The sequence below is a fragment of the Delphinapterus leucas genome, chromosome 11 (genome assembly GCF_059928025.1).
Source record: "Delphinapterus leucas isolate spDelLeu-1000000601 "Yukka" chromosome 11, BTC_Dleu_Yukka2, whole genome shotgun sequence".
Taxonomy (NCBI): domain Eukaryota; kingdom Metazoa; phylum Chordata; class Mammalia; order Artiodactyla; family Monodontidae; genus Delphinapterus; species Delphinapterus leucas.
The window spans coordinates 22,940,147-22,964,678 of NC_143139.1; the positions used below are offsets into that span (position 1 = coordinate 22,940,147).

The 24,532-nt window shown below is 35.7% G+C and overlaps 1 protein-coding gene across 2 annotated transcripts in view; it reads left to right on the plus strand.

The window, feature by feature from the left end:
• The window catches only part of MRPS35 (mitochondrial ribosomal protein S35), a 46,608-nt gene that overhangs the window by 1,605 nt on the left and 20,471 nt on the right, over positions 1 to 24,532 (plus strand). The window contains exons 2-6 of one of the 2 annotated variants that reach the window (XM_022577846.2): positions 2,116 to 2,162; positions 3,295 to 3,462; positions 5,831 to 5,891; positions 14,200 to 14,339; positions 24,311 to 24,420. In XM_022577846.2, coding sequence (XP_022433554.1) covers positions 2,116 to 2,162; positions 3,295 to 3,462; positions 5,831 to 5,891; positions 14,200 to 14,339; positions 24,311 to 24,420 — 526 coding nt within the window. The remainder of the gene's footprint in view (positions 1 to 2,115; positions 2,163 to 3,294; positions 3,463 to 5,830; positions 5,892 to 14,199; positions 14,340 to 24,310; positions 24,421 to 24,532) is intronic. The other variant, XM_022577847.2, reaches the window with a different exon arrangement.

The window sequence follows — 24,532 nt, forward strand, 5'->3', positions numbered from 1 at the left end:
CTGGTAAAGGCTTATGGGCATTTGGCTTGGATTTTGTTATAAGTTTGGGATCACATTGGTAGGTTTGGAACAGGGAGTGATATAATATGATGTATACTTTTAAAAGATCACTGGCTGCCGTGTAGAGAGCCAGGGGTAAGAGTGGAAGCCAGGAGACCAGTTGGGAGCTGATGTAGTACTCCAAATGAGATGATAGTGGCTTGGATTGAAGTAATAGTGGAGCTGGAGTGGTTGGATTTGGTATATATTCTGAAAGTACTGCTAACAGGACTTACTGATGGATTTGATATGGAGCTTGAGGAAAAGTCTCAAGGAAGCATGTTCGATTTTTATCCTGAGAACTTGGATGAATGGTGATACCATTTAGAGGGACTGGGAAGACTGGAAGAAGGAAATCAAGAGCTCTGCCTATGATGTGTTTTAGTTGAGACGCCTATTAAATATATCTCTGACCTATTAGGGCTTCCCTGGTGGCGCAGTGGTTGAGAGTCCGCCTGCCAATGCAGGGGACACGGGTTCGTGCCCCGGTCCGGGAAGATCCCACACGCCGCGGAGTGGCCGGGCCCGTGAGCCCTGCCCACTGGGCCTGCGCGTCCGGAGCCTGTGCTCCACAGCGGGAGAGGCCACAACAGTGAGAGACCCGCGTACCGGAAAAAAAAAAAAAAAAAAAAATATATATATATATATATATATATATATCTGACCTATTAAATATCACTTTTCTTAGCGCTCCTTATGCCCTACTCTTAAGTTTCAGCCATATTGAACTTGTTTACTTTGATTTTCCGTCTTCTCTCTCACTCTAGAACACTTTTTCTACTTGCCTGTTCCCATGGCTACTTCCTGTTCATGTTTAAGGTTTTCGCTTGAAGTCCACTTCTTCAGGGATATTTTCCCCAACTAATTGACTAGGTTGGGTCCCCTGCTGTGTGCTTCATTAATATTTATAACTGTTTATTGAAATTACTTGCTAAATAGTTATCTTATTTGACAGACTCTGCATTCAGTGAGAGCAAGGACTGTGTCTCTGTTGTTCATTGCTGCCTTCTGAGTTGCTGGTACACAATATCACTCAAACAGTTTTTGAATAAATCAATGAATTACTATTGAGGGATGAATAAGAATTTGTCAGATGAAGAGATGAAGTGGAGAGGGAGTAGGAGATAGAAGGCAGGCAGATGAAAGGGAGGCACATTGTAGACAGACAGAACAGAAAGTTCAGAGAAAAACTCAGGGACCTGGTGCTGGAAGTTCGGTGTAGTTATGGAGCTTGTGAAGCTTGAGTTAGTGGTTCAGAATGTGAGGTCTTGTTGTGCTGTGCTGTCATCACCCTGACTACTTGGTCTTTAGTTTTCTTGGCTAAAAGACCTCTAAATAAGGATAATAATAGTACTTACAGTTATTGTGAAGAATAAGATTAAATGAGATAATGAAAAGCATTTAGCACAGTGTCTGGACATGTGAAAGTGCTGAATAAATACAGTTATTATATATTATTTTAGTAGAGCAAAACATTAATTTAGAGAGACATAAGTTAATATTTTAAAAGGTAGATACTGTATGTAAGTAACTTACCCTCTTGTACAGTTAGGTGATTTATTAGGAATAACTATGAGTTTTGTTATTATTGGCATTATTGTAGCATTGGCAGTGCTAATAAACAGTAGAGAAGGAAAACTGAAGGTTGTTTTGTGTCTGTGTGTGTGTAAAGAACAGAATAATTCCAAATATGAGCAAGTATATATTAGAATATTTCAAGCCAGTTACTTTTAAAGATGTAAAATACTTATTTCTAATTAGATATTTTATCTTGGGAAAGTAAGCTTATTTGATGATGAACCTTAAAAGTTACTGAAGATATTGCTCTAGTTGATGAGTTCACCATATCGTCAATCACAATATATTTTATATTCAAGTAACTCCTGGATTTTCTTACCTATTTCTGAATTTTCATTTTCATTAAAATGATTTAGTCCCTGAACTTACAGAAAATGGATTATTGTTTCATTTTTATATTACTGAATACTTTAAATTATGTGAGAATTGTGGGATCATGAACAATGTTGAACAGCTCTGTGTTATAAAATTCTCTGTAACTGTTGTGTTGTCTTTTAGCTACAACAGAAAGAACATCCAGATATGGAAGGCCACTAAGAAGAAAGGTAAGCAGCTAATGTACTCTGGTATAGACTGTCTTACTGGTTTCTGAAATTCTGAAGTGAGGCAGATACTCATTATGAGGCAGAAGGGCACTGCACGAGAAGGCTTCTTCTCAAGGGGCTGTTGACTGGGTGACTACCACAGCCCTGGCTCTAGTCTTCCACTGCTTTTTGTCAGTTCCCTGAGATGGATCATCTTTGAGAGGTGGACTCACTCACACACTGCCAGGAAATAGGTATATAAACCAGAATAAAGAACTATTTTTGATGATGCCTTGAACAGTCATGCAGCCTGGGACGTATGCATTAATCTAACCAGTTTGGTCTCACCCTGTAGGTATCTCTATGGAGGAATCCAAATTATACGGTCACTTAGGAAGCATGGAGTCAGAACAAAGGCACATTAGTTGGAAGTTAAATGGCACCAATTATAATTGTATAGAGTAGTCATTTTCACAGGAATATTAACTGCTTCCAGGACATATACTACATGTATATTACTTAGATGGGTGTTGCCTAGTTTTGCCTCTTCAAACCTTCGTTTTGGGTTTAAAGGGAATGCTGGGCATCTCTGTCTATCAAATACAGTTTAAAAAATAAATATGTTAATGTGATTGACTAAAATATCATGTAGTTATTCTCTGGGCCTAGGAAACATATTATTTCTCATTATGTATCTATTCATTTAGTTTAATCCTAATTTATTTATTTCTGAATTCTTATTCTTTATGTTCCTTTTTCTTACTTCCTTTATTTCCAAGTTTGTATCACTGTCACCTCATGTACTGACTTTCATCAAAGTTTTAAAACTTATTCAAAATATATCATTACTTACCCCTTCATAAGCAATATGTAGAAAGTTTGCTAAAAGTCTAAGTAAATAAATAAGATAGAGAAATTTTTTTGCGAAGGAAATGTGCTGTTAAAGGGGATCCTTGCTACTGGGTTTAAGGAAACTGTGCCAGAGATATTTAGGTATGTTTAGTGTTTTTTCATTTCAGCGACATTAGCTGTGGGAGGTCAGATTTTATGTAGGTTGTAAGTCCTCTTATGTTTCTCTTAATTGCAGCTTTTTTGCTTTAAAATTAAAGAATATGTTTATATTTAAAATATTAAACTATTTTACATTCCTCAGGCACTACCTCCTAGGACAGAGAAAATGGCTGTTGACCAGGACTGGCCTAGTGTTTACCCTGTTGCAGCGCCATTTAAACCCTCAGCAGTACCTCTCCCTGTTCGAATGGGTTATCCAGTAAAAAGAGGGGTGCCCATGGCTAAGGAGGGAAATCTGGAACTTTTAAAGGTAAGATAAGTTTCTGGTTCATTGACTAAAACTTATATCTAAATAAATGCTGATCTCCCTCTGACACCTACCGTCTCCCCCAACACTTCAAGGTTCAGTGCATAGCAGCTTACTGTATTTTAATTCAATCTTTTTCCAGATAATAATGGATATTATGTTTTGGTTATCCTCAGCAAAGAAGGCTCAAAGAACCCTAGGCATTTAAGAATGTAATTGATTGGTCCTATGGCTTCCTTTTGGCTTTTTCGTTTCTATTGTATCTTTTCTATATTGTGTCTTTTAAGCAGAACTAAGAAAAGTGAAATAACCTAATTTGAGTTTGAGAACTGGGAGAAGTTTTTACTTTTGAAAAAGAGATCTAAAACTTCTACAGAAAATTATTTAGTAGTATTGTTATAGTCCTTAAACTTCTTTGTTTCTTCAAGAAAAATAGGTCATGTTAAATGCTTCAGTTGATAGCATCTGTAATGAGTTGATAGCATCTATAATGATTTCTGAAAAACAGACTTCTTAAAGAAAATACAAATATGCATAGCCTGGGGATGCATATCTTAGATGGTTTCCTTTTATATACAGTGAAATTATCATCAAGGAATTGTATTTTCTGCTAAATAAGAGTCTTCGTGAAAAACAAAAATTTGCTAAAAGTTGCTGGTAAAAAATGAGATCGTAATATGAAGAGGGGTTTGTTTGCTGCTGGAGATAGGCAGATGAAATTTGGAAATGGGAACATTTCAAGAGACAAGAAAACAAACGCCTATAAAACTAATGTTTTCGTCAATGAAGAGAAGAATTGAACTTAGTTTAAAGAAAAGGTCTGTGGAAAATATCACTTGGTGAAAGAGAATAGCAATATATTTGTAATGATGGTTGTGAATGGAATTTTAATAAACATAAAAATCCAAACATTTAATGCATGCCATCCCTTTTAAGAATCACCTTAGGGGAGGGGGAGGGGTGAGCTTTGACAGGGCGAGAGAGAGTCATGGACATATACACACTAACAAACGTAGTAAGGTAGATAGCTAGGGGGAAGCAGCCGCAAGGCACAGGGATATTAGCTCGGTGCTTTGTGACAGCCTGGAGGGGTGGGATAGGGAGAGTGGGAGGGAGGGAGACGCAAGAGGGAAGACATATGGGAACATATGTATATGTATAACTGATTCACTTTGTTATAAAGCAGAAACTAACACACCATTGTAAAGCAATTATACCCCAATAAAGATGTTTAAAAAAAAAAAAAAAAAAGAATCACCTTAATGCTTAGTCCGATGATACGATCTGTTCCTAGTAAGTGCCATTGAATAAGCCTGTAAACTGAGGTAATATGTATGGTGTTCATAGAACAGTGCCAGTGTAAATGCTGTGTAAGCATTAGCTATTATTTTTTTCCTTTTACGATTTTGAATCATGTTTCAAAAATAAAAGTATAGAATAAGTAAACAAGTAAAATAAAAGTATAGAAAATGAAGTCACCCACCTCATAATCCCAATATTTGTTCCCTGTTTTCTCTTGATTAAAATAATCATTTTCTGATTAGCACTTAAGATTCCAGACATAATGTTTAGAGTAACTTTCTGTTTGTTCAAAGTTTCTTTCCAAGTGAGTTTCTTTAAACTAAATTTTCTCTTTAGATGCTTAACATTATTTAAGAAATATACTAGGAAATGTTCCTTATTTGAAGGAATCAAATCTCTGACCTTACCTAAATTTCCATTGGCCCTATAAATGTTTAGAGAACCTCTCAGTGTATCATAAAGATATTCCCAACTTCATTAAACTGTTCATTTAAGATCTGCTCGCTTCATTTATTCGTCCATTCAATTCATAAAATGTCTATTAAGTATAAAGTAGAAAATGTATCTCAGTGATATGTATTCCAGGGGAATTAGGATTATTAAACAATGGTCTGTGTCCTAAAGTGCTTTCAGTTTTATAAGGGAAGTATATACTCCTGTAGATTTGTGGCAAGAATAATACTATAAAAATAATGTTTCTTCTCCACCATCATTCTCATAAGATACTTGGTACTGAATCTTTATTTTAGGAAATTCATTTCTTGAATTTACAACACCTGTGACATGGAATCAGTATTGTTTAAAAGAAAACCAGATTTTATTTATTACAAGGTTTGTGGGCCTTATGATTTAGTTTTATGAGAAAATTGTCTGTTTCATGTTTTTAAGACACTTAGGCAGGAATTCCCTGGCTGTCCAGTGGTTAGGACTCGGCACTTTCACTGCTGGAGCCCAGGTTCAATCCCTGGTTGGGGAACTAAGATTCTGCAAGCCGTGTGGCATAGCCCCCCAAACACACACACACACAAAGACACTTAGCTAATTTATTCTTTAAAATTCTCTATTTTAGATTCCCAATTTTCTGCATTTGACTCCTGTAGCAATTAAAAGGCACTGTGAAGCTCTTAAAGGTATGTGGTTGTTTTGTAATATGAACTTAATATTTTATTAGTTTCATAGGAATCTCATTTCTAATGATAAAGGGGTCAGTTTATCAAGAGGATATAATATTTGTGAATATTTGTGTGCCCAAAGTAGGAGCACTTAATATACAGAAAATATTTACAGAATTGAAGGAAGAAATAGCAATACAGTAATAGTAGGGAGCTTCAGTACTCCACTTTCAACAATGGGTAGATCATCCAGACAGAAAGTCAGTAAGGAAACATTGGATTTAAACTTACATGTTAGATCAAGTGAATTTAACAGACATTTACAGAACATTCCATCCAACAGCAGCAGTATACACATTCTTCTCAAGTACACATGAAACATTTTTCAGGATAGATTATATGTTAGGCCACAAAATAAGTCTTAATAAACTTAAGAAGATTGAAATCATATCAAGCATTTTTTCCAACCACAATGATATGAAACTAGAAATCTATTACAAGAAGAAAACTAGAAGATTAACAGGTACGTGGAGATCAAATAGCATGCCCCTAAACGCATATTGATTTAAAGAAGCAATCAAAGAGAAATCAAAAAAATATCTTGAGACATGGAATATCCCCAAAGCAGTTCCAAGAGGGAAGTTTATAGCAATAAATGCCTACATTAAGAATAAAGAAAAATGTTAAATAAACCACATAACTTTAGATCCCAAGGAACTAGAAAAAGAAGAACAAACTTAGCCCAAAGTTAGTAGAAGGAAGGAAATAATGGTTGGAGTGGAAATAAATTGAGACTAAAAGGACAATAGAAAAGATCAGTGAAACTGAGAGCTTGTTTTTTGAAAAGGTAAACAACGTAGACAAACCTTTAACTAGACTCACCAAGAAAAAGAGAGGCCTCAAAATTATAAATGAAATAGGAGACATTACAACTGGTATCACAGAAATATTGGTACAAAGGATCTAAGAGACTACTGTGAACATTTTTATGCCAACAAATGGGGCAACCTAGAAGAAATGGATACATTCCTAGAAACATGTAATATACCAAGACTGAATCATGAAGAAATAGAAAATCTGAACCAGACCAGTTACTAGTAAGGAGATTGAATCACTGATCAAAAACCTCCCACCAGGGAAAGTCCAGGACCAGATGGCTTCACTGGTGAATTCTTTTTTTTTTTTTTTTTAATTGAATCATAGTTGATTTACAGTGCTTTGTTAGTTTCAGGTATATAGCAAAGTTATTCAGTTATACATTTATACATTTATTCTATATTAAGAATATATACATATTCTTTTTCAGATTCTTTTCCCTTATAGGTTATTACAAAATATTGAGTATAGGACCCTGTGCTATACAGTAGGTCCTTATTGGTTATCTATTTTATATATATTCATGCGTATATATTAATCCCAAACTCCTAATTCACTGGTGAATTCTACTAAACATATAAAGAATTACCAGTCGTTCTCAAACTCTTTTAAACAGTAGAAGAGGAGGGAACACCCACACTCATTTTATAAATCTAGCATTACCCTGATACCAAAGCCAGATAAGGACAAATTACAGGCCAATATCCCTGATGAGCATAGATCAAAAATCCTCAACAAAATACTAGCAAACCAAATTCAATAGTACATTAAAAGGATCATACACCATGATCAAGAAGGATTTATTCCAGGGATGCAAGGTAGTTCTACACCTGCAAGTAAATCAACATGACACATCACATTAACAAAATGAAGGATGAAAATCATATGATCATCTCAGTAGATGCAGAAAAAGCATTTGATAGAATTTAGCACCCTTTCATGAGAAAACTCTCAACACAGTGGATATAGAGGGAACAAACTTCAACATAATAAAGGCCACATATAACAAGTCCACAACTAATATCATATTACAACCATGAAAAGCTAAAGGCTTTTCCTCTAAGATCAGGACAAGACAGGGATGCCCACTGTCACCACTTTTATTCAACATAGTACTGGAAGTTCTAGCCAGAGCAGTTAGGCAAGAAAAAGAAATAAAAGGCATTCACGTTGGAAAGGAAGAAGTAAAATTGTCTTTACTTGCTGAGGACATTATCTTATACATAGAAAATCTGAAAGGTCCAAAAATTATTAAAATTAATAAACGAATTCAGTAAAGTTGCAGGATACAAAGTCGGTATCAAAAATCAGTTGCATTTTCTGCAGTGAACATGGGAGTTCAGAAAGAGAGATTTTTTAAATTTGTAATTTAATTTAAAATTTAATTTTTAAAATTTAAATGTAATTTAATTTTAACTTTTAATGTAATTTTTAAATTTGTAAATTAAATTTCTCTTTTTCTTAAAAGAGAAATTAAGAAAATACTTTTATTTACAATAGCATCAAAAAGAATAAAATACTGGGTCAGGGGAGGGGGAATTGAATGAAGGCAGTCAAAAGGTACAGACTTCCAGTTATAAGGTAACTAAATACTAGGGATATAAGGTACAACATAATAAATATAATTAACACTGCTATATGTTCTGTATGAAAGTTAAGAGAATAAATACTAAGAGTACTTATAATGAGGAAAACAAATTTTTTTAATTTATTTAATATTGTATTTGTATGAGATGATGGGTATTCACTGACTTTCTTGTGATGATCATTTCATGATGTATGCAAGTCAGATCATTATGCTGTAGACCTTAAATTTTTTTTGCGGTACGCAGACCTCTCACTGTTGTGGCCTCTCCCGTTGCGGAGCACAGGCTCCGGATGCGCAGGCTCAGCGGTCATGGCTCATGGGCCCAGCTGCTCTGCGGCATGTGGGATCTTCCCGGACCGGGGCACAAACCCGCGTCCCCTGCGTCGGCAGGCGGACTTTTAACCACTGTGCCACCAGGGAAGCCCTAGACCTTAAACTTATACAGTGCTGCATGCCGATTATATCTCAGTAAAACTGGAAGAAAAACAAAATACATGAACGCAAAATAAAATAAGAGAATACTTTTAACCAAGGGGTGAAAGATCTATACACTGAAAACTGTAAAATATTGATGAAAGGAACTGAAGAAGACACAAGTAAGTATAAGATATGGATTGGAAGAATTAATATTTTTAAAATGTCCATAAAACCCAAAGCAATCTACAGATTCAGTGTAATCCCTGTCAAAATTCCAGTGGTGTTTTTCACACAAATGGAACAAACTCCTTAAATTTGTACAGAACCACAAAAGACCTCAAATAGCCAAAACAATATTGAGAAAGAACAAAGCTGGAGGCATCACACATCCTGATTTCAAACTGTATTACAAAGCGATAGTAGTAATCAAAACAGTATGTTATTGTCATGAAAACAGAGGCATAGATCAATGGAACAGAACAGAGAGCTTCAAAATAAACTCATGTATATTTGGTTAATTAATTTATGACAAAAGAGCCAAAAATATTTAAGCAGGAAAGGATAGTTTCTTCAATAAATGTTGGGAAAACTGGACAGACACATGTAGAAGAATGAAACTGGACCATATTTTTAACACTATACACAAAAATCAACTTGACATGAATTAAAAACTTGAACATAAGACCTGAAACTATAAAACTCCTAGAGGAAAACATTGGGTGTAAGCTCCTTGACATTCGTCTCGGCAATGATTTTTTGGAATTTGACACCTAAAGCAAAGGCAACAAAAGCAAAAATAGCTAGCAAGTGGGACTACCTCAAACTAAAAACCTTCTGCACAGCAAAGGAAGCCATCAGTGAAATAAAAAGGCAATCTGTGGAATGGCAGAAAATATTTGCAAATCATATATCTGATAAGGCTTAATATCCAAAATACATGAAGAACTCATGTAACTCAATAGTAAAAAAACAATCTGATTTTAAAATGGGCAGAAGAATCAAATAGACATTTTTCCAAAGAAGACATACAAATGGCCGGTGAGTACATGAAAAGATTCTCAACTTCACTAATCATCAGGGAAATCAAAATCAAAAAAAAAAAAAAAAAATCAAAACCACAGCACCTGTTAAAATGACTCTTCAGGAAGATGAGATAACAAGTGTTGATGGGGACGTGGAGAAAAGGGAACCTTTGTGCACTGTTGGTAGGAATGCAAATTGGTGCAGCCGCTGTGGAGAACAGTATGAAGGGTCCTCAAAAAATTAAAAATAGAGCTGCTGTATGATCCAACAATCCCACTTCTTGGTATGTATCCAAAGGAAATGAAGACAATATTGAAGAGATATCTCAACTCCCATGTTCACTGCAGCATTATTCACAACAGTCAAGATATGGAAACAGGGCTTCCCTGGTGGCACAGTGGCTGAGAGTCTGCCTGCCGATGCAGGGGACAAGGGTTCGTGCCCCGGTCCGGGAAGATCCCACGTGCTGTGGAGCGGCTGGGCCCGTGAGCCGTGGCCACTGAGCCTGCGCTTCCGGAGCCTGTGCTCCGCAACAGGAGAGGCCACAACAGTGAGAGGCCTGTGTAAGATATGGAAACAACCTAAGTGTTCATCGGTGGATGGATGAATGGATAAAGAAGATGTGGTGTATACACACACAGGCACACGCGCATGCGCACACACACGCACGCACGAACAGTGGAATATTATTCAGTCACGAGAAAGAAGGACATCCTGCCATTTGTGACAATGTGGAGGGACCTTGAGGGCATTATGCTAAGTGGAATATGTCAGACAGCATGACAAATACTATATAATTATCACATATTTGAAATCTGAAAAATCTGAGGTCATAGAAACAGGTTAGGGTGGTGGTTACCAGGGACTGAGGAGTGGAGGAAAAAGGGAGATCTTCAAAGAGTACAAACTTGCAGTTATCTGCTGAATAAGTTCTGGGGATCAGAAACCATAATCTTTGCTCAGGTAGGTTAGGGACTTATTGTTGAATTATAAAAATCATATACATAAAAAGGCTGAAGAAAATGTTGTAGAGTGTTAACAACAGATGCAAATCAATATGGCCCAAACTGAAGATAGTGTGGAAGGATGCTGAGTAGCTGAATAGTCAGTGGGGCCAGTAATGGGATACTTTGCAGAAAAGGGTTATCCTGAAGAAATTGTTCAAAATTTTAAAGGAATTAGAAGTGATATATACCTGCGGTAAAATTAAATAGTACAAGAGCTGATGATGAAAAGTAATAGTCTCTTGCTTCTTTCCCTCCCTGGCCCCTCATTCCAGACGTGTTCTCTTTTAGTCATTATTTAGGTCTTATTATTTGTGTGTGTGTGTGTGTGTGTGTGTGTGTGTGTGTGTGTGTGCGCGCACGTATAATTTTATATATTCTTTAAACACATAAATAAAGAATATATATACACTCTATACATAGTATATGTAAATGTAAATTATATGTATAGTTTGATATATATAAAATGGAACTAATCACCTGAATATGATTATACCTCCATTTCTAGACTTGTTAAATTTCAACAATATCTGTTGATTGCTAGTTGTAAATAGAGATTTTACTCACCTGTACTATACCATCTTTCTTCTTCCCACATAAATGGAGGTAAAGGCAAAGAGCACTTTTTGTTCATGGTTCATAATATATACAATATTCCAATTCAATTTCTGTTCTAGTTGTATTGGACTATATATAGGTAAGCAAATTTGAGTTGTTTTAGGTTTGTAGCTATTACTTATTGATTATGTAGTTTAATGCAAGAGTTAGTACCTTTGAAGTCTTAAATTTATGCTGATTTAAAGGTGATGTATATACATGCTCAGTATACTTGTTAAGTCTTTTCAGGAAAGAAAATGAAACCTGGAAACTTCACAGGTAGCCTGATTATGCTAAAAGGAGAAATAAGTTAGTGAACATGATTATGATGAAATTTGAGCTTCTGGGAGGGCCTTCCACTGAAAATTATAAGGAAGAAGAGAAAATAAAGAGGTTTTAAAAAGAGGGCTAAAAAGTAAGAATAATAACCTTACTCTTGAAATGAGGGAAGAAAAATCTCTTACTATTTTCATTCATTTATGTGGTCTTTTGTTTTGGGACATTATGATGCATTTCTGTCCCTTTGTATGTTTCTATATTTGTTGATATTAGCCTGATATTAGACTGACACAGATCACCGTTGCACATTTGTGCCCCATATGACGCAAATCATATATCATTTTTTGGTCCTTTGTAAAGCCAGTTACCAAATGCATTACCCTGTGATAAATTCAGTATTTTTCCTTTTTAAACAATATTTTAAAATGTGCATTTATAATTTAGAAACTGGTCATTGTAATGAGGTAGTTCTAAAATACTTAATAATTTTCAAATGAAAGGCTTTCATACAGCATATTTAGAAGAGTAGCATTATATTTTACAGTATTTAAGTGAATGTTTTAATCTTTCCTTAATTTTGCCTTTACACTTTTGCCAGCTTCTAGATTTAGATTGTATCTTCCAAATAACTCAAAGGCTTTTCAAATATTTCTTTTGAGTTTTCTTTCAAGTAGGTCAGTTCAGATTTTGTATCTAACTTGCAAATGGAAAATTTGAAGCACAGGAGAGTTAGGTAATTTACCAAAACTTTAATAATCGTGGCAGAAGTTAAGTAAAAACCAAGGTCTTCTAAAGTCTAGTCTGTTGCTCTACCTATCAGATGAATAAAAGGCTAATAGGGGTCTATTATGTACTTTTCAGTTGGCTGTGTTTTCTTGAACATATAATCAGGTAATTTAATTTAAAAGCTGTAATTATCATCTGGTGATTGAAATGACTTACCCAAAGTTTAAAAAAAAAAAAAAGTCAGTACAAATCCAGTAACTCATAAAATTCCCCAAACTAGTCTGTCTTATAAAGTGCCTGGCAGTGTTGCATCTTATAGTACAGGAAACTGAAATTAGTTCATAATGGGAATGAAATTTAACCCCAGTAATTTTGCTCTGTTCATTTTATTTAAATGTCAAAATGTTCTTAATGGCAAAGATATTTCTTTCCCCTCAAAGTGTGTGAGTATTGATCTCTTAAACACAGTTTTTAGGGAATAGTGTGAGCTATACTTAATTTGCTAACACATATTTAGTCCCAGATCTTGGAAAGTCTCTGTAATCCAGAGTGACATTTTTGCTGACTGATATTAAAGCCTAAATGGGAGCTAAATATAGTGCTTATTATAAGAAAGTTGTTAGCTGAGGGAAAATGTTATTGGAGAAAGCACGGATCCATGGGGTCTAATGTGTTTGACCTAAGAAACCAATTACTTTTTCTTAGAATGAGGCTATTTAGGAAATGAGGTTTCTATTGAGGGGAACCTGATAATGCCAGAAGTTTTCATCCCAAGCTGAGAGCCCTGTACCACACTAACTTGATAGGAATAGGGCAAAATAAAATCAGCTGACCACCTATGAAGTCCCTCAATACTAGTAGTACTGATAGCTGCGGGAGGCTGGGAGTTCTCTCTTTTCCTTTAAAGATTTTTTTTTTTCATTTGAGGCCTGAGTTTACACCTCTGTGCTGTGAGCAGTGTTCTCAGTGCTTGGAACTTCAGTTGTAGCCCAGGTCTCAGACCCAGACCCACTCCTCTCTAGGCTATCTGTCTTGCCTGAAGGTGAGGACAAGTCTGTTCCTTTTTCCACTGAGCCCCAGTGGCTCAGAAGTCACATCGAAGAAACATGAATTACTGGAAGGATCATTTAAAGGTGATCGAGGCTTTTGTACCTGTTATAGTTAGAGGCCCTATTGAACTCAGTTTCTGAAAGAAGGTTGACCACATCTCAGTAGAGCTTTTTTTTTTGTTTTTGGCTGTGCCGTGAGGCTTGCTGGATCTTAGTTCCCTGACCAGGGATTGAACCCAGGCCACAGCAGGGAAAACGCCGAGTCCTAACCACTGGACCTCCAGGCAGTTCCCTCTTAGAGTTTTTTCAGAGGTTCTTTCACTTCCCTTCAGCTGATTTTTAGTAACCTTCATTTGGGTGTGAACTAATATTATCTATTGCCTTTTCAAAAACAGTAATTCTCAGGGCACTATGAACTGCTTGCTTTTAGTTGGCGAGGAAATAAACTCTCATAACAGATACGTGCAAAGCTATAATAAACTTCCATCAAGTCTATAGCTCCCTTTTAACTGCTCCCCACCAAACCTGAACTATCCAAATCATTCCCTTAATTCCCTAAATAGGATTCACTTAGGAAGAAAAGGGACACATGCAGGATGATGATGTATATATAAGTGCAGAAGAGAATCTGTTCTTTCATTTCATGTTTCATTTCATGAATCTTGAAAGGTGATCTCCCTCAATAATTTGATTTTGTCGGTTAGCATACATTATAAGGAGAATTTACTTACAAAACTATAAATGAGATAATTTTTTTTAATTCTCAGATTTTTGCACCGAGTGGCCAGCTGCATTAGACAGTGATGAGAAGTGCAGGAAGCATTTTCCAATTGAAATTGACACAGCTGGTTATGTATCAGCGGGACCATCTGTTCGAAACCCCAAAGCACGAGTAGTGACATTAAGGGTAAGAGTTAATTTTTTAAAAATAAGAATTATTGGAACATATTATTTTATAATAGTATTTTGTATGCGTGATTATAAAACTGACACATATTTATCATAGAAATTTGGAGAATATAAAAGTTTTCTTAAGTATAAAATAAAATTGGGGCTTCCCTGGTGGCGCAGTCATTGAGAATCTGCCTGCTAATTCAGGGGACACGGGTTCGAGCCCTGGTCTGGGAGGATCCCACATGCCGCGGAGCAACTAGGCCTGTGAGCCACAACTACTGAGCCTCCGCGTCTGGAGCCTGTGCTCCGCAACAAGAGAGGCCGTGATAGTGAGAGGCCCGCGCACTGCGATGAAGAGTGGCCCCCGCTTGCCACAACTAGAGAAAGCCCTCACACAGAAACGAAGACCCAACACAGCCAAAAATAAATAAATTAATTAATAAACTCCTACCCCCAACAGCTAATAAATAAATAAATAAAATTGCCTGTAATTCCATCACTCAAATAACCACTGTTGACTACAGGAGCTCATTTTAGTATATAGACAGTCAGCCTTTGTGTATATTAATGGGATGATACTATATTTGATTAGTTGCTCAAATTTTGTTTGACAATGTGGATTTAAAATTTTCAATGTTATTAAACACTGTTTAATGTTAATAGTGTTATTAAACACTATTTAATGAATAGTGTGTAAATGAGGGTCTGTTAATTTGCGAAGACAATGTTTGAGGCTAGGGGTGCAACACTGATCAATTCAGACAGTCCTTTTCTGAGACTGAAGTGGGAGAGACAAGTAATTCTATAGCGTAGATCTACCATAATTTATTTAAATTACCCATATCATGGGACATTTAGGCTTTCTAACAGTTTTCTTTATTAGAAAAATATAATATTCTTGAGATTAATATTTGTATATATCCTGATTATGTTCCTAGGATAACTTACTAAAATGAGAAGTTAGGTCAAAGGATATAGATCTTTTGAAGATTTTTGATATATATTGTGAAAGGTTTTTGATTATATATTATAAAATTCCTGCAGGCAATGTAACAAATGCAACACCAGCAGATTGTGAGAAAGCGTGTTTTCCTGTACTCTCACCAGCCTAGATATTATTATTACCTATCAGCTTGATAGGTAAAATATATCTTATGTTTAAAATATGTATGCCTTTGAATTCAAATGAAGGTGAGAATGTATTCCTTTGTAAAGTGCTTATTTTTTTTCTCCTTTGCCCATTTTGATGGTATATTGATTTCTTATATACTTCTTTTTCCTTTTTAGTAACAGCTTTATTGAGATATAATTCACATACTGTAGAATTCATCCTTTTAAAGTTTACAACTCAGTAGTTTTTAGTATATCAGAGTTGTGCAACCATCACCACTGCCTGACTCCAGAAATTTTCATCACCATAAAAAGAGATCCCATACCCATTATCAGTCAATCCCCATTCTACCCTGCTCTTCACTACCCCCAAGCTCCTGTCAACAACTAATCTACTTTACCTATTGATATTTCCTATAAATGAATCATACAGTATGTATACTTTGGCTTAGTATAATGCTTTCAGAGTTTCATCTGTTATAGCATGTATCAGTTCTTCATTTTTTTTATTGCCAGATAATGTTTGATTTTATGGATATACCATGTTTTATTTATCCACTTATCAGTCAGTAGACATCTGAGTTGTTTCCACTTTTTGGTTGTTATGAATAATGCTGCTGTGAACCTTTGTGTACGGGTTTTTGTGTGGACATAGGTTTTTAGTTCTGTTGGCTATATACCTAGAAGTAGAATTGTTGGGTCGTATGGTAACTCCATGTGTAACATTTTGAGGAACTACCAAGCTGTTTTACAAAGTGACTGCACTGTTTCATAAGCAGTGTTTGAGGGTTTCAATTTCTCCACATCCTCCCTAATGATTGTTGTTGGTCTTTATAGTTTTCACCGTTCTAATGGGTGTGAAGTATCTCTTTATGGTTTTGGTTTACATTTCCCTGATGACTAATGATGTTGAGCAATTTTTCATGTGCTTATTGACCATTTGTATATCTTATTTGGGGAAATGTCTTTAAATTCTTTGCCCATCTTTTGAGTAATTTGACTTTTTGTTTTTCAGTTGTGTTTTTTATTTATTCTTCATACCAGTTGCTTATCAGATATATGACTTGCAAATATTTTCTCCCATTCCATGCATTGATCATCTCACTTTCTTGATGGTGTTCTTTTAAGCACAAAAATTTTAATTTTGGTGAAGTCCGATTTATGCATTTTTTTTCTTTGTTTCTTGTGCTTTTGGTGCCATATGTAAGAAAACATTGTCTAATTCGAGGTCATGAAGATTTATTCCTATGTTTTCTTCTGAGAGTTTTGTCTCTTACATTTAGGTCTGTGATTCATTTTCAGTTAATTTTTATATATGGTGTAAGGTAGGGAACCAACTTTATTTTGCATGTGGATATTCATCTGTCTCAGCACTATTTGTTGAAAAGACTATTTTCCCCCCATTGAATTGTTTTGACACCCTTGTCAAAAATGGTGTAGTTATTTTTTAATTTTTTACTTGGCTACTTTACCAAATTCTGTTTTTTAACCTTTCTTATCAAAAATTCCAAATGTATATAGAGAGTAGTATAATAAATACCCATACACATGGCACGTGGTTGTATCAATAATAATTAATATTTTGATGAGTTTAAAATATTGAGTGCTTGATACACTTACACAGATACTCCTGTGTATTTATTTGTGTGTTTTTGGTTTAAGTGTTTACTTTAAAATTACTAATATCTGACTTTTCATACTAAAATATGTTAGTGTGTTATCTCTAAAAATTAATGAAAATGTCCTGTATAATTCCAGTATAATTAATACAGCTAATAAAATTTTCAGTAATTTTTTAATACCATCTAAAATGTGTACTCCATGCTCAGATTTCCCCAGTTGTCTCACCAAAATGTTTAAATAGCTTTTTTGTTTAAACCAGGATCCAGTCAAGCACTGTTACATTTGCTTAAAATGTCACTTAGATCTTTTAAAATCTAGAACAGCAAAGGACCTCACCCCTCCTCTTCCTGCTCCCCCAAGCTGCAACCCCCATCATGACACAGACATGGTAAAGAGACAGAAATTTTATCCTTGCAGCGCTTCCTACCTTCTGAATTTGTCTCCATGCATCCTGGTGTCATTTACCTTATGTCTCTATCTCCTGTGTTTCCTATAAAGTGGAAGTTAGATTTAAGGGACTGATTAGATTATAGTAAACTATTTTGACAAGAATACTTGATAGATGTTGCTATGTATTTTATATTGCATTACATGAGAGGGCACGTAAAGTGTGGTTGCCTCATTCTTAGTATGCTGAGATTGATCTCTTGGTTAAGAGGCTGACAACCCAATCTTTCCATTGTGAGGTTATGGGTTGTCATTTTTTGCTTTTCCCTTGAACAGGTAATGTGTAGATGGGTATATTCAGCAAATTTTGATCAAGTAAAGTCATATTCTTTTTGATGTTCAAAGTAGGTCCTAACTTTGGCCAGTAGGATCTCTTCTAAACTGATTCCTATGTCCTTTTATTACAAGCCCATTAGCATTGGAAAATTTCCTTGCCTTCTGGCACAAGGTGGACCAGGCTTACTATATAGAATATTCCTTATCCCAGACCTGGAATTAGCTATTTCTCCAGGAGCTCTGATACCTTTTAGTGAACATTGATGTTTGGAGACCAAAATTGGGGTGCTAGGACTTTTTGGTTGATTCTTTGGGTGATTTCTTAAGAAATAAATGATAATTAATGGTAGTTTTAGTTCTCCTTTTAAAATATCTATAGCTTGTTTTTTCTTTTTGTCTTTTGCGTTAGACAGAGTTTCTAAAATGTTTATGTAGTCCCTTGTGCTGTTCTCTACTTTAATGGGTATGCCTCTAGTATTTAGCCTCTGAGATTGGATTTCAGTTTAGAGATAATAATCCCTACTATGTTAACGATGTATACTGTTCCTAGTTTACTAGCATTTTTGAAATGATCTCCTTTGAATTTTTAAAGAAATGAATTATATTAATTAATTTTCAATTACTGAACCATTTCTGAGCCCTGATCAGTTTATGGTACATTATTCTTTTACTTTACCACTGACTGATTTGCTGTGATAATGTTTTATTTAGGATTATTTGTCTTAATCTCATGTTGCTTTGGAGAAATATCAAATCCCTCCTCTCACTTACCAGGAACATGCCACATGCCATTGCACATGTGCCCTAGTAACTAACTCCTAAGTTAGTATTGGAAACCTTTGTTAACGGAGTAGTGATGCACATCACGTGTCTTTTTTCACACAGCAGTTATGTGCAGTTTTACCCCATGAACCTTTTTTTAAATTAAACTTTTACTTTTAAAATAGTTTTAGATTTACAGAGAAGCTTCAAGGATAGTACAGAGTTTGCCATATTCACACCAAATTTCTCCTGTTAACATCTTATGGTACTGTGGTACATTTGTTATAACTAATGAATGAATCAATATTGATACATTATTAATTAAAGTTCATACTTTATTCAGATTTCCTTAGTTTTTACCTAATGTCCTTTTTTTGTTCAGAATCCCATCCAGGGTACCGCATTACACTTAGTCATTGTGTCTCTTTAGGCTCTTCTTGGCTGTGATTGTTTCTCAGAATTTCCTTGTTTTCGATGACTTTGACAGTTTCGAGAAGTACCAGTTACGTATTTTGCAGAATGTCCTTCAGTTTCGATTTGTTTGATGTTTTTCTCATGGTTAGATTGTTAGGTGTTTTGGGGAGGAAAACCTCAGAAGTTAAGTGCCGTTCTCATCACATCATAGCAAGGGTATAGGCTCCTCACATGACTTACCACTGATGATGCAGCTTAGATCACCTGGCTGAGATAGTGTTGGCCAGTTTTCTCCACTATAAAATTACTCTTTTTTTCCTTCCTTTCCATGGTGTACTCTTTAGAAGGAAGTCACTGTACACAGCCCACACTTATGGAAGTTATGTTCCACCGCCTCGAGGGAGAAATATAGATTATTTGGAGTTCTTTTATGTGCAGTATTTGTCTGTTCTCCTCCATTCATTTATTTACTCAGTCACTTACTTGTATCAGTGTGGATTCATGGATTTTTACTTTATCCTTTGGATTATGGTCCAATAATACTTTATTTTGTTGCTCAGATTGTTTCATCCTTGGTAGTTGGGCACTCTTTCAGCTGGCCCCTCTGCTCCTTTGTCATGCCCCATCATTTGTTTTTTAAACACTTCCTTATTTTTTGGCACCACAGAATGCTCCTAGCTCATTTTATATATTCCTTGTACCATTCCCAGCCATTTCTCCAGGGAGCCCTGACTAATGTACTTCTGATTCACCTATCCTGGAGGATGACTGCCCACCTTTCTGAGGGGCCTTACAGTACAAAAAGTTCATTTTCATACTCCATTCCATGTAATCTGTATTTTAAATTGGAACATTCCAAGTGTGCTGCAAAAATATGTTGAAAATCTCTGCAACCATCTTTGCAATATATGCTAACAAATAGACAAACTTTAAGCTTTAGAAATATTTTCAGTAATATGGCCATAATTGATTTGTAATTTTCTTTCTTTGGGTTTTGGTATCAGGGTTGTACCATCTTTATGAAATGAATTTATGAAGCTTTCCAGTGTTTTTTCAATTCCATAGGACAGTTTAAATATCATAGCAATATATTTATGTACTTAGAGACATTGAAAATATTTGAAAATCACAAAAGATAATACAGATTTACTGTATACATTTCATAAAATATAGATCAACAAAAGGAAAACAGAAAAAGAACTTAAAATTCACTTTGCTGATATCATTCCACAGGTTAATAGAGTATCCCTATTATAAAATAATAATACCTGATACATTTTAAGAACGTAATAAATGTTACCTCTTTTTAATAATAATGGTAGCAACAGCAAACAGTGGAGCTCTGTTTTAAGACAAAAAAAAAAATCTCTGAACTCAGAGTTAGAAAACCTAGATTTTTTTTTTTTTTTTTTTTGACTGTGCTGTGCAGCTTGCGGGATCTTAGTTCCCGACCAGGGATTGAACCCAGGCCCAAGGCAGTGAAAGCGCCGAGTCCTAACCACTGGGCCACCAGGGAATTCCTAGGAATCCTAGATTCTAATTCATGTTTTTGGTCTTAATTTTTGTGGGCCTTTGTCTTCAGTACTATAATCTCACACTTTATTTAAAGTATGCCACCAGTTACCACTTATTATATCATGCTGCCATCCCTGCTTGTCTCCTTTTTGTCTTATGCCACCATGCCATACCTTCCTCGACCCCTTGTATCCCTTCTGCCTGACTCCTTTCGGCCCTTCTGGACTCTTCACTCTACCTGCTGACGGTTGAGGCTCAGGGGTGGTGTCCAGACTGGTGTCATGTGATTCAAGGGTAAAAGTAGGTAAAACAGTAAGACTAAACCATGTGTAGTCCAGCATGAATTAATGCAGTACTGTGAAGGTAATCAAATATTATAAAATAATATTCAGAGATGCTCAAAATTTTAAATTCAGAGAAGGAAAGTTGGTATCATATTTTTTTGATAGTCATAAAAGTAGTTCAGAATTAAAAATGACATATTTGTATAGGATTTTAAGAGGGGTGGAATAGGGAGCGTGGGAGGGAGATGCAAGAGGGAGAGAATATGGGGATATATGTATATATATATAGCTGATTCACTTTGTTATAAAGCAGAAACTAACACGCCATTCATTGTAAAGCAATTATACTCCAATGAAGATGTTAAAAATAAAAGAAAATTTAAAAAAAGATGAGAAAATACAAAAAGAAAAAGTGCTTTCTTCTATTTAATCTCATTTATTCCTGACAAAAATTCTGTGAATCCTTTCTATTTTATAAATGAGGAAACAGACAGGAAGATCACATGATTTGTTTAAGGTCACTTATCTGATAGGTAGCAAATCTAGACATCAAACCCAATTCTTGTCTTATGTGTAATACCATAGTTCTTTAATTAACTGCATATTCTTGTAAATGAAGAAAATATTTTACACATTTAGACATTTTTCAATTTATGTACTTCTTTTAAATGAGACATTTGAAGATACACCTATAACTATGATTAGAAATGTGAACGTTGTTTTGGGGATAATGTTCATAGTACAGTGTTGACTCTTTAAAATACAGTAACTTGAAAAAAGTAAAGTCTAAGGATTCTTTTTTGTGTGTGTGTGGTATGCCGGCCTCTCACTGTTGTGGCCTCTCCTGTTGCAGAGCACAGGCTCCGGACACGCAGGCTCAGTGGCCATGGCTCACGGGCTTAGCCGCTCCGCGGCATGTGGGATCTTCCCGGACTGGGGCACAAACCCGTGTCCCCCGCATCGGCAGGCGGACTCTCAACCACTGCGCCACCAGGGAAACCCTAAGGATTCTTTTGAATTTTGGAAAAAGAATGACAAATAAATGTCACTCAACTTAAATGTAAGAATACTAGTCCAGGTTAAAGACTACAATTTTGCAGTGCCTTTGAGTGCTAGCAGGTGGCGTGAGTGCACTGCACAGCTGTTTCTGCAATATTTTGAGCTTCTGGCATAAAACTATATAATTTTTGACCATTAAAATATTAATGTGAAGAATGAGTTTTAAAACAATTGCCACAGTAATGATCAGCATTGCTGCCACATGTTTTTGACTGCTTCTTACATAAAAAACTAGAACACAAATTTTTTAAATGGTAAATTTTTAAATGTATTGTTAAACATCATGATTTTATTGAAAGAGTTTTAAAAGGGAAAATCACTACCTGTTTAGTATCTGAATGTAAAATCTATTTCTTTCTCTGTACTGTATCTGTATGCATGCAGATATACATACATTTTCATAATTATAATCATAACGTAGGTACGTTTTATGATTTTCTTATAGGTAATTGTCCATATTGCTAACAATCAGAGTCATCATAAAACTGCTTATTTTATCCATCAAGCTAATAACTGGTTGTTGACATAAATTCTTTTCAGGGAACTGTGGTAATTTCACATGCCTACCTGTGGGATTGATATTTAATATCAGTGTTCTTACTAATGTTCTTTGAGTGCATTTATATTTATTTTTTTATTTCCTATTTTTTCTATCCAAATAAAAAAATTCACTGTGCTTAAAAAAGAAACAACATATCCTCCCTTTTTAAAATTTATGTATTCATTCAGCCAACATGTTGCATGCTTTTTAGGTGCTAGGTCATTGCCAGGAACAAGACAATTATTGTTCTTACTCTCAAGGGTTTGCAGTCTAGTGGGAAAATAAATAAGCTCTTATGCTATGGTTGTCTTGAGTGAAATGCAGGGTTATTGAAGCTAGAGGGCAGAAGTAGGTGGGATTTCAAAATCTTATTTAACCTTTTCATACAGTTCTGATTTTTGCTTATTCTTAATGCTCTCCATGGAAAACTAGTCTGTTGTTTACCTTATTTACCTGTATTGTAGTCTCTAACCTGTTTTCCTGGATCAGTCCTATTCATCTCTAGATAATACTTTTCAGCCCAAGCCATAATTCTCTGCCAATTAAAAAGTATGTTCATTTATTCCAGCATTTTCCAAAATATGTTTTAAGGAAGACTAATTTCATGAATTGTCCCTTGAAAAGTAGAATCTGAGGTTAAATAAATTTTGGAATTATTACATAACAATGCTGCATCTTGAAATTCAGCATGCTCTTTAACATGTTGCCTCCTCTAAGAAATCCTGCTGTGAAGAACCCATTTAACTCAACATTTCCTAAATGGACTCAATAGAAACAGCCTTTTTAAAGAAATCATTCTTTTTAGCAGCCTGTGGGACTAGTATTAACATTTTGAGAAATGTTGAGCTGAATTATTTCAAATGTTTTGACCCTTCATGGATGTTGTATTCTAGCTTCCACGAGACATCTGTAGCTTTTAAAATAATTGCCCCTGGGACTTTCCTGGTGGCACAGTGGTTAAGAATCTGCCTGCCAATGCAGGGGACATGGGTTTGATCCCTGGATGGGGAAGATCCCATATGCGCGGAGCAGCTAAGCCCATGCGCCACAACTACTGAGCCTGTGCTCTATAGCCCGTGAGCCACAACTACTGAGCCCGCATGCCACAACTGCTGAGCCTGCATGCCACAACTTCTGAAGTGCGCACACCGAGAGCCTGTGCTCCAAAAGAGAAGCCACCACAATGCGAAGCCTGCGCACTGCAACGAAGAATAGCTCCCGCTCGCTGCCACTAGAGAAAGCCCGCACGCAGCAACAAAGACCCAGTGCAGCCAAGAATAAAAATAAATAAATAAAATAAAAGCCCCTAAACTGTTGCAGTGATATGGGTCTCATAATTGCATGGTAGAAATTCTTAAAGCCCCTATGTTTCATCCATTTATTTTATTTTATTTTATTTTTGCGGTACGCGGGCCTCTCACTGTTGTGGCCTCTCCCGTTGCGGAGCACAGGCTCCGGACGCGCAGGCTCAGCGGCCATGGCTCACGGGCCCAGCCGCTCTGCGGCATGTGGGATCTTCCTGGACCAGGACACGAACCTGTGTCCCCTGCATCAGCAGGCGGACTCTCAACCACTGTGCCACCAGGGAAGCCCCATCCATTTATTTTTATAAACAGCTTTACTGACACTAATTGAGTTGAATTCTACTAGTTAGTAATACTCATAAGCACTGTCATTTCATTTATTTAAGAGACATGTCATTGGTTCTTTTAGGAAAGGTACTAATGCCCAGAACTTTCAAAGAACTCCAAACACTTTGCTCCCGCTTTTTTTTTTCCATGAGTAAGATCAGGCTTCATGATACTTATGAATTACTAATTCTGTAAAGGAAGGAGTTTGATAAAGTTTCTTTTGGTTTCTTTTTTAATGTTAGTATAAATAATTTTCCCACTGTTTTCTCATTATACAAAGTTTATAAAGTAATTAAAAAAATTTTTTTCTTGTATTTTTAAGGTTAAACTTTCCAGTTTGAATTTAGATGATCACGCAAAGAAGAAACTTATTAAACTTGTAGGAGATCGATACTGCAAGAGCACAGATGTGCTTACCATCAAGACAGATAGGTAAAGGAAGAAAAGTTCAGCAGATCTGTCACATGTGTTGCTTTATTGTCCTCCAGTCCCCTGGCAGTCCTTGTATTAACCTGTTAGGTCAGAGAAGTTGTCTCATTCATAT